This window comes from Symphalangus syndactylus, chromosome 12 (genome assembly GCF_028878055.3).
Source record: "Symphalangus syndactylus isolate Jambi chromosome 12, NHGRI_mSymSyn1-v2.1_pri, whole genome shotgun sequence".
Lineage (NCBI taxonomy): Eukaryota > Metazoa > Chordata > Mammalia > Primates > Hylobatidae > Symphalangus > Symphalangus syndactylus.
Genome location: NC_072441.2, coordinates 78,775,508 through 78,792,213, shown reverse-complemented (window position 1 = coordinate 78,792,213; position 16,706 = coordinate 78,775,508). Strand labels below are relative to the sequence as shown.

Below are 16,706 nucleotides of genomic sequence, written 5' to 3'. Positions count from 1 at the left end.
TCTTAGTTCCTACACTGGGGCCTAATTTTTTTCCCGATTTGAAAAAAAAAAGATGTAAATGAATTCTCTGAAACAAAGACACATTTTGAGGAGGAAGTGTGCTCCCCTCCCAGTTTGTGGAAGTTTCAAAGGATTCCTTTTTTTTTTTTTTTAGACAGAGTCTCACTCTGTCACCCTGGCTGGAGTGTAGTGGCACAATCTCGGCTCACTGCAAGCTCCACCTCCCGGGTTCATGCTATTCTCTTGCTTCAGCCTCTCTAGTAGCTGGGACTACAGGCGCCCACCACCATGCCCGGCTAATTTTTTGTATTTTTAGTGGAGATGGGGTTTCACTGTGTTAGCCAGGACGGTCTCGATCTCCTGACCTCGTGATCCGCCCGCCTCAGCCTCCCAAAGTGCTGGGATTACAGGCGTGAGCCACCGTGTCAGGCCAGGATTCCATATATATATATGTGATTGAGTATGTAAAAATGATCGATTATGGTATTGTGATGGGAGGTGCTGTGCTGGCGGCACAGTATGAGAGAGCAGGGCATGGGCTGGGGGCAGTGGTATATATATATATATAATTTTTTTTTTTAACTTTTTACAAAAGGTAGGCTATGTTTATTAGAGTCACAAGCAGTTCACTGTCTCAGCGTGACTCAAGACCACAAAAAACCCATTTCTCCCTCACTTCATTCTGAGTCCTGGGGTTGAGACCTAGACTGGCAGGTGAACTGATTGGGGCCCATTCACAGGTTTACAAGTTTCTTATTGAGGGCAATCTGTGACTGTGTGAGATTGGCCAGGTAGGTCAGTCACCATCAGCAGGTCATTGATGTTGCTGTTGAGCATGGTCTCAAAATCATTGGTAACTATTTGGGTACTTGCTTAACCAGGCTTGTTAACAAGTGGTTCAAGGTATTGTCAACTGACATCTTTCCAGACAGTACATCTTCTGCATATTGCAACACTGTGCCTAGGACATCCTGGATGCAAGCTGATGCCCCTCCTACTTGCTGCAAGTCACTTGAGAGTCTGATCCCTTAGTTGGGGTTAAAACAGGTCTTCATAATCAGGTCAACTCCAAGGCCTTCAGTGTCATAGTATGCATATATCACTGTCAAAGGTGTGAACATCACTCCCCTGGTTCTCTCAGGGACACCCATTAAAGTACTGACATAGGGTTTGATGCTCATGCAGTGGTTCTGGAGACTTCTGACCACAGTGAGGCAGATGGGGTTGGGGGCCATCAGGCTGTAGTACTTATGAATCGGCACAGAGTGTTCTGTGATGTCATGGCCTGTAGCCTACCAGCCCAGGATGAGCTCATTTTTTATGCAGTTCATACATGTTCTTAGCAAATTGCATGTCAACAGCCACTTCATCTTCTCATTGTGCGGCACTAAAAACCAATTGTGACCTCCACTGAGTGTTTGTCGACGATTCCCAACAAGGTCCCAATAACTCGGGCAGCTCCCTCATTGCGTCACTCTTAGCTGTCCACAATGGAGGCCAAAATGACAGGTTGCAGCCTGACCACACAGCCCCGGGGAAAGGGTCCTGGGATAGCAGGACCAGACAGAGCAGGCACTGGGGTCTGCGCTGGAGCTTGCGCTGAGGCTGGGGTCTGGCCCGGAGCTGCAGTCACAGCCACAGTCATAGCCGCTGTTGCTGTAGGGTCTGAAGATAAGGCTGGAGTTGTGGCCAGAGCTGGAGCCGTAGCCAGTGCTGGCGCTGGGGCTGGGAGTGAGGCTAAGGCTGCCATTGGGGCTGGGGCCGGCATAGCTGGAGGAACACTTGTTGGTACCGCCAGGGTGGCCATCTTGTCAAGAGAGAAACTATATATATATATATATATATTTTTTTTTTTTTGAGTCGGAGTCTGGCTCTGTCGCCCAGGCTGGAGTGTAGTGGCGCAATCTCGGCTCACTGCAAGCTCCGCCTCCCGGGTTCACGCCATTCTTCTGCCTCAGCCTCTCCGAGTAGCTGGGACTACAGGCGCCCGCCACCACGCCTGGCTAATTTTTTTGTATTTTTAGTAGAGACGGAGTTTCACCGTGGTCTCAATCTCCTGACCTCGTGATCCGCCCGCCTCGGCCTCCCAAAGTGCTGGGATTACAAGCGTGAGCCACCGCGCCCGGCCCTATATATATTTTTTTAAGATGGAGTTTCGCTCTTGTTCCCCAAGCTGGAGTGCAATGGCGCGATCTCAGCTCACCGCAACCTCTGCCTCCCAGGTTCAAGCGATTCTCCTACCTCAGCCTCCCGAGTAGCTGTGATTACAGGTGCCCACCACCAGGCCTGGCTAATTTTTTTTTTTTTTTTTTTTTTTTTTTTTTTTTTGAGACGGAGTCTCCTCTCTCACCCAGGCTGGAGTGCAGTGGCGCGATCTCGGCTCACTGCAAGCTCCGCCTCCCGGGTTCACGCCATTCTCCTGCCTCAGCCTCTCCGAGTAGCTGGGACTACAGGCGCCCGCCACCACGCCCGGCTAATTTTTTGTATTTTTAGTAGAGACAGGGTTTCACCGTGGTCTCGATCTCCTGACCTCATGATCCGCCCGCCTCGGCCTCCCAAAGTGCTGGGATTACAAGCGTGAGCCACCGCGCCCGGCTATTTTTTTGTATTTTTAGTAGAGACAGGGTTTCTCCATGTTGGCCAGGCTGGTCTTGAACTCCTGACCTCAGGTGATCCTCCCACCTCAGCCTCCCAAAGTGCTGGGATTTTACAGGCTGAGTGACTGTGCCCGGCCTTTTTTTTTTTTTTGAAACAGTCTTGCTCTGTCGCCTAGGCTGGAGTGCAATGGCGCGATCTCGGCTCACTGCAACCTCCGCCTGCAAGGTTCAAGCGATTCTCCTGCCTCAACCTCCCTAGTAGCTGGGATTACAGGTATGAGCCAACATGTCTGGCTGATTTTTGTATTTTTAGTAGAGACAGGTTTTGCCACGTTGGCCAGGCTGGTCTTGAACTCCTGACCTCATGATCTGCCCACCTCGGCCTTCCAAAGTGCTGGGATTACAGGCGTGAGCCACTGCACCCGGCCAACAGTGTTTTTTGTTTGTTTGTTTTTTTGAGGTTCAGGACTGTGGCCAAGATATTTATCTTAAGAATAAGAGACATTTTAGGCCGGGCGCCCTGGCTCACGCCTGTAATCCCAGCACTTTGGGAGGCTGAGGAGGGCGGATCACGACGTCAGGAGATCGAGACCATCCTGGCTAACACGGTGAAACCCTGTCTCTACTAAAAATACAAAAAATTAGCCGGGCTAGGTGGCAGGCGCCTGTAGTCCCAGCTACTCGGGAGGCTGAGGCAGGAGAATGGTGTGAACCCCGGGGGGTGGAGCCTGCAGTGAGCTGAGATCATGCCACTGCACTCCAGCCTGGGCAACAGCGAGACTCTGTCTCAAAAAAAAAAAAAAGAATAAGAGACATTCTTAGGGAGTGTGGACAAACCCAGAGGTTCCTATGACTTACTGATACTAAGAACCAGGAAACCTAAGTGAATTAAAATTCCCTGAGAACAAGCCCTCCCAAGAGATCATGCTGATTCCTTGCCTCCTTGATGCACAGGGTGAGAGTCTAGAAGGTGGTCTGCCTGCTGATCTTGTATAATATGATGGCTATCTGATGATATGTTACACTCTGTTATCTTCTTAGTCATCAAGGCCTATAGATCCTGCTCCTCAGTGTCTCTAAATGTATCTTTTTTCCATTTCTACTGCCATCACCCAACTACATGTCACCATTATTTCTTTTTTTCCTTTTTTTTTTTTTAATAGAGATGGGGCCTTGCTATGTTGCCTAGGTTGGTCTTGAACTCCTGGGCTCAAGCAGTCCTCTCACCTCGGCCTATCCAAGTGCTGGGATTACAGATGTGAGCCACCACACCCAGCCCTAACATTATTTCGTGACTATCATACTGCAGTAGCCTCAACATTTATTTCTTTGCCTCCAATTCTCTCTCCCTTAATCCATTCTAAAGCCCACCATTAGAGTAATGAAACTAAATTAGACCATGCATCATGGTACTCTAGGGCTTAGTGGTTCCCAATTGTTTAGAGAAGTTCAAAACTCTTTGACTTTCAAAGCCCTCAATAGTATGTCCCCATCTTTTTTTTTTTTTTTTTTGAGACAGAATCTCACTCTGTCCCCAGGCTGGAGTGCAGTGGCGAGATCTCAGTTCACTGCAACCTCTGCCTGCCAGGTTCAAGCGATTCTCCTGCCTCAGTCTCCCGAGTAGCTGGGACTACAGGCACGCACCACCATGCCCAGCTAATTTTTGTATTTTTAGTAGAGATGGGGTTTCACCATGTTGGCCAGGATGGTCTCGATCTCCTGACCTCATGATCCGCCCACCTCAGCCTCCCAAACTGCTGGGATTACAAGCATGAGCCACCGTACTCAGCCTGGCCCCCATCTCACTTTTCTATATATCCCATGTTGGTAAACATTCAGGTTCATCCATTCAACACTGGAGTGTCTGCCATGGGTCAGGCATGGCTGGGGTTACAAAGAGAAGTACATTAAGTGCTCTCATCAAGTGGACAACCAGAGAGAGTAATAAAATTGAAGAGTAGCCAGTATAGAAGAAGGAAAATCAGGAGTGTGTGGTACCCTAAAAAGCACAGGAAGAAAGTGTTTCCGCACAAGAATGATCAACCAAGTCAAATACTGCTGAGAAGTATAAGGAGGCCTGCAAATTGACCACTGAAACATGGCAATGTAGAGGTCATAGATAACCTTGACAAGTTTCAGTGGCGAGAATCAAAGCTTCATAGGAATGGGTTCAAGACAGAAAAGGAGGTGAAGAGGTTGCTATACAAAGGGACATCAGGCTGGGCACAATGGCTCACTCCTGTAATCCCACTTTGGGAGGCCGAGACGGGAGGATGGCTTGACTCCAGGAGTTTATACTAGCCCGGGCAACACTGAGACCCCCATCTCTGCCAAAAATAAATTTTAAAAAATTAGCTGGACGTGATGGTACATGCCTGTAGTCCTAGCTACTTGGGAGTCTGAGGTGCTCAGATGTTCAGTGCTGCAGTGAGCCATGATTGCACCACAGTACTTCAGCCTTGACAGAGCAAAACCCTGGCTCTGCTGGGCGTGGTGGCTCATGACTGTAATCCCAGCACTTTGGGAGGCTGAAGCGGGTGGATCATGAGGTCAGGAGTTCAAGACCAGCCTGGCCAACATGGTGAAACCCCATCTCTACTAAAAATACAAAAATTAGGCCGGGCGCGGTGGCTCACGCCTGTAAGCCCAGCACTTCGGGAGGCCGAGGCGGGCAGATCATGAGGTCAGGAGATCGAGACCATCTTGGCTAACACGGTGAAACCCTGTCTCTATTAAAAATACAAAAAATTAGCCGGGCGCCTGTAGTCCCAGCTACTTGGGAGGCTGAGGCAGGAGAATGGCGTGAACCTGGGAGGCGGAGCTTGCAGTGAGCCAAGATCGTGCCACTGCACTCCAGCCTGGGCGACACAGCGAGACTCCATCTCAAAAAAAAAAAAAAAAAAAAAAAATTAGCTGGGTGTGATGGCATGCGCCTGTAGTCCCAGCTATTCAGGAGGCTGAGGCCGAATTGCTTGAACCTGGGAGGTGGAAGTTGCAGTGAGCCAAGACCGCGCCATTGCACTCCAACCTGGACGGCAGCGCAAGGCTCCAACTCAAAAAAAAAAAATAAAAGGGCCGGGCACAGTGGCTCACATCTGTAATCCCAGCACTTTCGGAGGCCAAGGCAGATGGATCACGAGGTCAGAAGTTTGAGACCAGCCTGGCTAACATAGTGAAACCCCGTCTCTACTAAAAATACAAAAATTAGCCAGGCATGGTGGTGCGTACCTGTAGTCCCAGCTACTTGGGAGGCTGAGGCAGGAGAACCACTTGAACCCAGGAGGTGGAGGTTGTGGTGAGCCGAGATTGTGCCACTGCACTCCAGCCTGGGCAACAGAGCAAGACTCCGTCTCAAAAAATAATAAAATAAAATAAAATGTATTTGAAACTGGGTGTGGTGGCTCATGCTTGTAATCCCAGCTATTCAAGAGGCTCTGGTGGGAGGATCCCTTGAGGCCAGGAGTTGGAGACCATCCTGGACAACATAGCAAGACTTCGTTTCTTTTTTTTTTTTTTTTTGAGACAGAGTCTTGCTCTGTTGCCCAGGCTGGAGTGCAGTGGCGCGATCTCGGCTCACTGCAAGCTCTGCCTCCCGGATTCACACCATTCTCCTGCCTCAGCCTCCTGAGTAGCTGAGACTAAAGGCACCCGGCTAATTTTTTGTATTTTTTTTTAGTAGAGACGGGGTTTCACCGTGTTGGCCAGGATGGTCTCGATCTCCTGACCTCGTGATCTGCCCACCTCGGCCTCCCAAAGTGCTGGGATTACAGGCGTGAGCCACCGCGCCCGACCAAGACTTGTTTCCTAACAAATAGGGCCAGGTGCAATGTCTCATGCCTATAATCCTAGCACTTTGGGAGGCCAAGGAGGGCAGATGGCTTGAGGCCAGGAGTTCGAGATTGGCCTGGACAACATGGTGAAACCCCATCTCTACAAAAAAACACAAAAATTAGCCAGGCATGGTGGTGCTGGCCTACAGTCCCAGCTACTTGGGAGGGTGAGGTAGGAGGATCACTTTAGCTCAGGAGGTCAAGGTTGCAGTGAGCGGAGACTGCGCCACTGCACTCCAGCCTGGGCAACATGATGATACCCGTCTCAAAAAATAATAATAATAAATAATGAATAAAATGTAATTTATTTTAAAGTGAAACGTGCATTTCCTTTTTTAGCCTCTGTACAAGGAAAAATCATTGCTCTTCCTATTTCCTCAATCTCTTTCCACTTTACCACCTGATAAAATTTTACTTTATAAAGCATGAGAGCAAAGCTACCTCCTCCATAACACTTTCCTCTAGCTCTCTCAGCCCAAAGTGAATTTCCCAACCTCTTAACTCCAAAATGAAATTGTTAATGCCTTGTGTAAAGCATACATTCTATCTCACATTATGATTAGTTGCTGTACAAGATTAGACGTTCCTTAAATAGAGAAACCATTTTTTATTCACTACAACCACAAAATGCTCTATCCTCGCCGCTCATACTGTAAACCCCTATGGTTCTAGGTCCTGCCCAAAACATAAATGGGTGGTATGGACGCCGTATCACCGTACTAAACTGTGACATTTTGGGAATTAGGAACTTTTGGCCAAGAGGGTGACTCACACCTATAATTCCAACACTTTATTTATTTATTTTTGAGATGGCGTTTCGCTCTTGTCCACACTGAAGTGCAATGGTGCACTCTCGGCTCACCGCAACCTCCGCCTCCCAGGCTCAAGCGATTCTCCCACCTCAGCCTTCCAAGTAGCTGGGATTACAGGCACGTGCCACCATGGCCCAGCTAATTTTGTATTTTTAGTAGAGATGGAGTTTCTCCATGTTGGTCGGGCTAGTCTTTTTTTTTTTTTTTTTTTTTGAGGCAGAGTCTTGCTCTGTCACCCAGGCTGGAGTGCAGTGGCACGATCTCGGCTCACTGCAAGCTCCACCCCCCGGGTTCCCACCATTCTCCTGCCTCAGCCTCTCCAAGTAGCTGGGACTACAGGCGCCCGCCACCAGCCCGGCTAATTTTTTGTATTTTTAGTAGAGACGGGTTTTCACTGTGGTCTCGATCTCCTGACCTCGTGATCCGCCCGCCTCCGCCTCCCAAAGTGCTGGGATTACAGGCGTGAGCCACCGCGCCCGGCCCAGTCGGGCTAGTCTTAAACTCCCGACCTCAGATGATCCGCCCGCCTTGGCCTCCCAAAGTGCTGGGATTACAGGTGTGAGCCACCGAGCCAGGCCTCATTTTTTTTTTTTTTTTGAGACCGAGTCTTGCTCTGTTGCCCAGGCTGGAGTGCAGTGGCACTATCTTGGCTCACTGCAACCTCCGTCTCTTGGGTTCAAGCAGTTCTCCTGTCTCAGCCTCCAGAGTAGCTGGGATTACAGATGCACACCACCACACCCATCTAATTTTTGTGTTTTTAGTAGAGACAGGGTTTCGCCATGTTTCCCAGGCTGGTCTCGAACTCCTGGGCTCAAGCGATCCACCCACCTCAGCCTCCCAAAGTGCTGGGATTACTGGCATGAGGCACAGAGTCCAGTCTGTAATCCCAACACTTTGGGAGGCCAAGGTAGGAGGATCACCTGAGTCCAGGAGTTCAAGACCAGCCTGGACAAAATAGCGATACCCAATCTCTACAAGAAATAAAAAAATTAGCCAAGCATGGTGGCATGCACCTGTGTTCCTAGCTACTCGTGAGGCTGAGGTGGGAGGATCACTTCAGCCCAGGAGCTCAGGAGGTTGAAGCAGCAATGAGCCCTGATGGTGCCACTGCACTCCAGCGTGGGTGACAGGGCAAGACCTCATCTCAAAAAAATAAATAAAAAGTGAGCTTGCTCACCTTTCCTCTGTCTCTCAGCACCTTGCTTTTGAATTTTAGCTATTATTTTTACAGATCTTTTATACTTTTTTTTTTTTTTTTTTTTTTTTTTTGAGACGGAGTCTTGCTCTGTCACCCAGACTGGAGCGCAGTGGCACCATCTCGGCTCACTGCAAACTCCGCCTCCCGGGTTCATGCCATTCTCCTGCCTCAGCGTCTCCGAGTAGCTGGGACTACAGGCGCCCGCCACCACGCCCGGCTAATTTTTTGTATTTTTTTTTTTTTTTTTTGAGACGGAGTCTTGCTCTATCACCCAGGCTGGAGTGCAGTGGCCCGATCTCGGCTCACTGCAAGCTCCGCCTCCCGGGTTCACGCCATTCTCCTGCCTCAGCCTCTCCGAGTAGCTGGGACTACAGGCGCCCGCCACCACGCCCGGCTAATTTTTTTTGTATTTTTTAGTAGAGACGGGGTTTCACTGTGGTCTCGATCTCCTGACCTCGTGATCCACCCGCCTCGGCCTCCCAAAGTGCTGGGATTACAAGCGTGAGCCACCGCGCCCGGCCCTAATTTTTTGTATTTTTAGTAGAGACGGGGTTTCACCGTGGTCTCGATCTCCTGACCTCGTGATCCGCCCGCCTCGGCCTCCCAAAGTGCTGGGATTACAAGCGTGAGCCACCGCGCCCGGCCATTTTTACAGATCTTTTAACAAAAAGGCTGCTTTAATTAACGTTAACTAACATACATGGCATATAACAAGATCCTTGTTTTCAAGGGCTTTACAAACCTCTAGAGTCAAATGTGCCTTATTATCAGTACAAAAATAAATGGTGTCAGCTGGGTGCGGTGACTCATGCCTGTAATCCCAGCACTTTAAGAGGCTGAGGCAGGTGGATGACCTGAGGCCAGGAGTTTGAGACCAGCCTGGCCAACATGGTGAAACCACATCTCTACTAAAAATACAATAATCAGCTGGGCTATGTGGCTCACAACTGTAATCCCAGCACTTTGGGAGGCCAAGACAGGCAGGTCACTTGAGGCCACGAGTTCGAGACCAGTCTGGCCAACATCGTGAAACCCCCATCTCTACTAAAAATACAAAAACTAGCCAGGTGTGGTGGCACACGCCTGTAATCCCAGCTACTAGGGAGGCTGAGGTACGGAGTCCTCTGAACGTGGGAGGTGGAGCTTGTAGTGAGCCGAGATCGCCCCATTGCACTCCAGCCTGGGAAACAGAGTTAGACTCTGTCTCAAAACAAACAAAAATGGTGTCAAGACTCTCAGACGAGATGCTAACGGATTAAGGCCTATATGTAAATAGCGCCAAAGACTATGGAACAGAGATGGGAGAAGCAAGCAGGGAGGCAGGAATAGTTTAGCTGTGGCAGTTTTAGCTTAGTCCACTTACATAAATGGTTTTTTAGGGTAGCACATGGAGCATCCTCATTTCCAAACACGGGACTGAGAGTAGAGAGCTGTGCAAAATAACCACAAGTCCCCAACTATGCCCTCTTAATTATCCCTATCATCTAAGACTGTTGTTCCCATCCATCATTGAACTTCCCCGTCCTCTTCCTTCAACCCCTGTGTTAGTCAATAGTTGAAATTTTTTTTTTTTTTTTTTTTTTGATACGGAGTCTTGCTCTGTCCCCCAGGCTGGAGTGCAGTGGCGCAATCTCGGCTCACTGCAAGCTCCGCCTCCCGGGTTCACGCCATTCTCCTGCCTCAGCCTCCCGAGTAGCTGGGACTACAGGCGTCCGCCACCACGCCCGGCTAATTTTTTTTTTTTTTTGTATTTTTAGTAGAGACGGGGTTTCACCGTGTTAGCCAGGATGGTCTCGATCTTCTGACCTTGTGATCCGCCCGCCTCGGCCTCCCAAAGTGCTGGGATTACAAGCTTGAGCCACCGCGCCCAGCCAATGGTTGAAATTTTGATTTGGTAAAAAACCTCTGGCGAAAACCAGCAAAAAGGGCTCGCAAATCAGGTCTCAGGGAAGCATACAGGTAGCCACGAGAAGGCCCGAGGTGCTCATGGAAAGAGCTCGAGCCCAGCACCCCAGGCGCTCGAAGCCGCCGTTTACGTAACCGGCACCCAGAGCCTCCGAAGACCGGAAGGCCCCGCTCAGTCCCCGGCCCCGCCCCCGGCCCGGCCGGGCAGCCGGTAGGTGCCGTGCGCAACCCTCCGGAAGCTGCCGCCCCTTTACCCTTTTATGGGAATACTTTTTTTAAAAAATAAGAGTTCGCTGACGCCACCCCGTAGCACTGGCCGCCCTAAAACCGTGATAAAGGAGCTGCTCGCCACTTCTCACTTCCGCTTCCTTCCAGTAAGGAGTCGGGGTCTTCCCCAGTTTTCTTAGCCAGGCGGCGGCGGCGACTGGCGATGTTTGGCCTCAGAAGAAACGCGGTAATCGGACTCAACCTCTACTGTGGGGGGGCCGGCTTGGGTGCCGGCAGCGGCGGCGCCACCCCTCCGGGAGGGCGGCTTTTGGCTACGGAGAAGGAGGCCTCGGCCCGGCGAGAGATAGGGGGAGGGGAGGCCGGCGCGGTGATTGGCGGAAGCGCTGGCGCAAGCCCCCCGTCAGCCCTCACACCAGACTCCCGGAGGGTCGCGCGGCCGCCGCCCATTGGCGCCGAGGTCTCCGACGTCACTGCGACCCCCGCGAGGCTGCTTTTCTTCGCCCCCACCCGCCGCGCGGCGCCGCTTGAGGAGATGGAAGCCCCGGCCGCCGACGCCATCATGTCGCCCGAAGAGGAGCTGGACGGGTACGAGCCGGAGCCTCTCGGGAAGCGGCCGGCTGTCCTGCCCCTGCTGGAGTTGGTCGGGGAATCTGGTAATAACACCAGTACGGACGGGTCACTACCCTCGACGCCGCCGCCAGCAGAGGAGGAGGAGGACGAGTTGTACCGGCAGTCGCTGGAGATCATCTCTCGGTACCTTCGGGAGCAGGCCACCGGCGCCAAGGACACAAAGCCAATGGGCAGGTCTGGGGCCACCAGCAGGAAGGCGCTGGAGACCTTACGACGGGTTGGGGATGGCGTGCAGCGCAACCACGAGACGGCCTTCCAAGGTAAGGGGGTTCGTTAATCGCCAAGGCCTCACTCCCTTTTTTCCATCTCTCCCCGGACTCACCCGCCAAGGGTGGGTGGAAACCGAAACGAGTCAGTGTTGAAACGTGTCTCATCCTATTTCTGAAACCAGAATATTCTGGCCTTAAGTCATTGTTTCCGCCCATCTTGATTCTTCTGGAAATGGCAGCTCTTGTTCAAAGACCGGAAAGGGTGGGATGTCAATTTCAAGTGGGGTCGACCTGAGTTCTATAAATCCCAGTAGCGACTTTCCCGCCGCGGGTGGGCAGGCGAATCTTGCGCCGGTTTAGACAAAGGAGGCCGTGAGGACCTGCATGCTTTTCTTCCCCAGGCATGCTTCGGAAACTGGACATCAAAAACGAAGACGATGTCAAATCGTTGTCTCGAGTGATGGTCCATGTTTTCAGCGACGGCGTAACAAACTGGGGCAGGATTGTGACTCTCATTTCTTTTGGTGCCTTTGTGGCTAAACACTTGAAGACCATAAACCAAGAAAGCTGCATCGAACCATTAGCAGAAAGTATCACAGACGTTCTCGTAAGGACAAAACGGGACTGGCTAGTTAAACAAAGAGGCTGGGTAAGTTTGCCTTAAGGATGAAAGGGGCCTTGGAGTGGAAGTAGAATGAAGGATTTTTTTTAGAGAGGTGGGGATATCTAAAGGTTTTTATGACGCACGGCTGTTTGCAGGCTCTAACTAAAGGACCATTGTTTATTGGAGGTTGATTTAAGTAGTGGATCCTTAGAGATAGTGGTATGGCGGTCTTGAATTGTATCAAAAATCTTGGTTTTCTCTAGGCTATTTTTTGTTCCAATTCAGTTGAATACTTTTCAGTGGATTCAAACCATGAAGAAATAAGTCACCAGGGAGGATAGCTGAAATACATTCCTAAGGCGCTCCCTGTTTTGAGAAGATATGGGGTGGAGCCTGCGTTTTAAACAGAAACCCAGATCTGATGCAGGATGTACTTAACTACGTTGAGAAAAACTGATCTGAGCAGTTGAGGTGTTACTGAAATATTAGCTGGTGGAGATTTGAGAATAAGCGTTTTCGTCTTTTACCTTATGGGAACTCTGCAAGTCCCTTTGTTAGGATAAATCCTAATAAGACCAAGATAGTACTGTAAAATGAAGTTTAACTATCATGGGTGCCAGCTTAAGAAACTGAAGAACTTCTTTTCTTTTTTTTTTTTTTTTTGCCTCCGGGTGAATAATAATTGGTTTACTATTGTTTTAGGGGGAAACCTCAGATATTTTAATTTACCTTGTCTCTGGATAGTAGTGTTGTTAAGAGAGCAGAAACCCATACTTGAAAATGTGCTTTTCTTTTTTGTTTTCTAGGATGGGTTTGTGGAGTTCTTCCATGTAGAGGACCTAGAAGGTGGCATCAGAAATGTGCTGCTGGCTTTTGCAGGTGTTGCTGGAGTAGGAGCTGGTTTGGCATATCTAATAAGATAGCCTTACTGTAAGTGCAATAGTTGACTTTTAACCAACCACCACCACCACCAAAACCAGTTTATGCAGCTGGACTCCAAGCTGTAACTTCCTAGAGTTGCACCCTAGCAACCTAGCCACAAAAGCAAGTGGCAAGAGGATTATGGCTAACAAGAATAAATACATGGGAAAAGTGCTGCCCATTGATTGAAGAGTCACTGTCTGAAAGAAGCAAAGTTCAGTTTCAGCAACAAACAAACTTTGGGAAGCTATGGAGAAGGACTTTTAGATTTAGTGAAGATGGTAGGGTGGAAAGACTTAATTTCCTTGTTGAGAACAGGAAAGTGGCCAGTAGCCAGGCAAGTCATAGAATTGATTACCCGCCGAATTCATTAATTTCCTGTAGTGTTAAGCACTAACAATGCCAGTGACCCAATGACCTGTGTAAAAGCTACAAGTAACAGAACTATGAGCGTAAGCCTCAGTACTGTACAAGGGAAGCTTTTCTTCTCTATAAATTAGCTTTCCCAGTATACTTCTTGAAATAGAAAGTCCAAGTGTTCAGGACTTTTATACCTGTTATACTTTGGCTTGGTTTCCATGATTCTTACTTTATTAGCCTAGTTTATGGCCAATAATACTTGACGGAAGGCTCAGTAATTAGTTATGAATATGGATATCCTCAATTCTTAAAGACAAACAACTTGTAAATGTATTTGTAAAAATTGTATATATTTTTACAGAAAGTCTATTTCTTTGAAACGAAGGGAGTATCGAATTTACATTAGTTTTTTTCATACCCTTTTGAACTTTGCAACTTCCGTAATTAGGAACTGTTTCTTACAGCTTTTCTATGCTAAACTTTGTTCTGTTCAGTTCTAGAGTGTATACAGAACGAATTGATGTGTAACTGTATGCAGACTGGTTGTAGTGGAACAAATCTGATTGATAAACTATGCAGGTTTAAATTTTCTTAACTGATTTTGGTAAGTATTCCTTAGATAGGTTTTTCTTTGAAAACCTGGGATTGAGAGGTTGATGAATGGAAATTCTTTCACTTCATTTTATGCAAGTTTTCAATAATTAGGTCTAAGTGGAGTTTTAAGGTTACTGATGACTTACAAATAATGGGCTCTGATTGGGCAATACTCATTTGAGTTCCTTCCATTTGACCTAATTTAACTGGTGAAATTTAAACTGAATTCATAAGCTCATCTTTAAATCTTTTACTGGAAGATTTTCAGCTGTTCCGAATGGAACTCATTAGCTGTGTGCATATAAAAAGATCACATCAGGTGGATGGAGAGACATTTGATCCCTTGTTTGCGTAATAAATTGTAAAATGATGGCTTGGAAAAGCAGGCTAGTCTAACCATGGTGCTATTATTAGGCTTGCTTGTTACACACACAGGTCTAAGCCTAGTATGTCAATAAAACAAATACTTACTGTTTTGTTTCTATTAATGATTCCCAAACCTTGTTTGAAATTTTTGCATTGGCATCTTTGGATTTCAGTCTTGATGTTTGTTCTGTCAGACTTACCTTTTATTTCCTGTCCTTCCTTGAAATTGCTGCTTGTTCTGCTCCCTCTACAGATATTTATATCAATTTCTACAGCTTTCCCCTGCCATCCCTGAACTCTTTCTAGCCCTTTTAGATTTTGGCACTGTGAAACCCCTGCTGGAAACCTGAGTGACCCTCCCTCCCCACTAGGAGTCCACAGACCTTTCATCTTTCACGAACTTTATCCTGTTAGCAGATGGTAATAACCGTGGGTGCTGTGACACTAACAGTCATTGAGAGGTGGGAGGAAGTCCCTTTTCCTTGGACTGGTATCTTTTCAACTATTGTTTTATCCTGTCTTTGGGGGAAATGTGTCAAAAGTCCCTTCAGGAATTTTCAGAGGAAGGAACATTTTATGAGGTTTTCTCTAAAGTTTCCTTTGTATATGAGTATGCTCACTTAAATTTACAGAAAGAGGTGAGCTGTGTTAAACCTCAAAGTTTAAAAGCTACTGATAAACTGAAGAAAGTGTCTATATTGGAACTAGGGTCATTTGAAAGCTTTAGTCTCGGAACATGACCTTTAGTCTGTGGACTCCATTTAAAAATAGGTATGAATAAGATGACTAAGAATGTAATGGGGAAGAATTGCCCTGCCTGCCCATCTCAGAGCCATAAGGTCATCTTTGCTAGAGCTGTTTTTACTTAATGTATTTATCGTTCTTGATCATAAGCCACTTATTTATATCATGTATTTCTAAGGACCTAAAAGCACTTTATGTAGTTTTTAATTAATCTTAAGATCTGGTTACGGTAACTAAAAAAGCCTGTCTCCCAAATCCAGTGGAAACAAGTGCATAGATGTGAATTGGTTTTTAGGGGCCCCACTTCCCAATTCATTAGGTATGACTGTGGAAATACAGACAAGGATCTTAGTTGATATTTTGGGCTTGGGGCAGTGAGGGCTTAGGGCACCCCAAGTGGTTTGGGAAAGGAGGAGGGGAGTGGTGGGTTTATAGGGAGAGGAGGAGGCAGGTGGTCTAAGTGCTGGCTAGCTACATAGTTCGGGCAAATCCTCCAAAAGGGAAAGGGAGGAGTTGCTTAGAAGGATGGCGCTCTCAGTGACTACTTTTTGACTTCTGTTTGTCTTACGCTTCTCTCAGGGAAAAACATGCAGTCCTCTAGTGTTCATGTACATTCTGTGGGGGGTGAACACCTTGGTTCTGGTTAAACAGCTAGTACTTTTGATAGCTGCGCCAGGAAGGGTTAGGACCAACTACAAATTAATGTTGGTTGTCAAATGTAGTGTGTTTCCCTAACTTCCTGTTTTTCCTGAGAAGAAAAAATAAATCTTTTATTCAAATACAGGGTGTGATGTGGGTCTTTTCTCATCGACGCCTCTTTTTCCTTCCCTCTCTTAGGCAAACCTTTTAGAGAAGTCAGCTGAGCAAATATGTATAGGTGAATTCAAAGCAAAAGCCTCACAAAACTGATTTGCCTTAAAGGACAATTCCTTTCTTCAATTCAGATTAGAGGTGTTGGGTTTTTAATTAAATATATTACTGCTGTACTTGGAGTTCCTAAACCTCCAAGTAAAAAAAATCAAAAACCTCCTTACAATCAAAATCTCTGTCTCGATTTATTTATTATTATTTTTTTGAGACGGAGTTTTGCTCTTGTTCAGGCTGGAGTGCAATGGCACGATCTCGGCTCACCGCAACCTCTGCCTCCTGGGTTCAAACGATTCTCCTGCCTCAGCCTCCTGAGTAGCTGGGATTACAGGCACGTGCCACCACACCCAACTAATTTTGTATTTTTAGTAGGGATGGGGTTTCTCCGTGTTGGTCAGGCTGGTCTCGAACTCCCGACCTCAGGTAATCTGCCCACCTCTGCCTCCCATTTGCTGGGATTACAGACGTGAGCCATCGCGCCCAGCCTCTGTCTTGATTTTTGAATCACCAAGTGTTGGTATGTTTTGTTTTGAGGAGCATCGCCCAGGCTAGAGTGCAGTGGTGCAGTCTCGGCTCACTGCAGCCTCAGCCTCCCGAGTAGCTGGGATTACAGGTGCCCGCCACCATGCCTGGCTAATTTTTGTATTTTTAGTAGAGACGTGGTTTTGCCATGTTGGTCAGGCTGGTCTCAAACTCCCGACCTCAGTGATCCACCTGCCTCAGCCGAAGTGCTGGGATTACAGACCTGAGCTACTGGCGCCCAGCCTTGATCTTGAGGTAAGAGGGTACTGTACAGCAGTTACTCTATCATAACACCTAAATAATACCTAAAATTAAAGAG

At 47.9% G+C, this 16,706-nt stretch overlaps 1 protein-coding gene, 1 long non-coding RNA gene and 1 pseudogene across 4 annotated transcripts; 1 reads left to right on the top strand and 2 right to left on the bottom strand.

The window, feature by feature from the left end:
- Positions 1-251: 251 nt before the first annotated feature.
- LOC134734682 (eukaryotic translation initiation factor 3 subunit F-like) lies at positions 252-1,816 on the bottom strand (annotated as a pseudogene).
- A 6,052-nt stretch (positions 1,817-7,868) lies between these two features.
- LOC134734287 (uncharacterized) lies at positions 7,869-10,422 on the bottom strand. The gene is made up of 3 exons (XR_010117563.1): positions 10,300-10,422; positions 9,103-9,976; positions 7,869-8,480 (listed from the first exon to the last, which is right to left on the bottom strand). It is a non-coding gene; the product is annotated as an uncharacterized lncRNA (long non-coding RNA).
- On the top strand, positions 10,109-15,777 carry MCL1 (MCL1 apoptosis regulator, BCL2 family member). 3 transcript variants are annotated; one of them, XM_063626140.1, is made up of 4 exons: positions 10,628-10,880; positions 11,340-11,460; positions 11,811-12,058; positions 12,820-15,777. In XM_063626140.1, exons 1-4 carry the CDS (start codon positions 10,773-10,775, stop codon positions 12,934-12,936), a joined length of 594 nt encoding a protein of 197 aa, XP_063482210.1. In that variant the 5' UTR covers positions 10,628-10,772; the 3' UTR covers positions 12,937-15,777. The 3 variants fall into 3 exon arrangements, with proteins under 3 accessions (XP_063482208.1, XP_063482209.1, XP_063482210.1); XM_063626138.1 differs by having other exon boundaries at positions 10,109-11,460; XM_063626139.1 differs by lacking the exon at positions 11,811-12,058 and having other exon boundaries at positions 10,611-11,460.
- Positions 15,778-16,706: the final 929 nt, after the last annotated feature.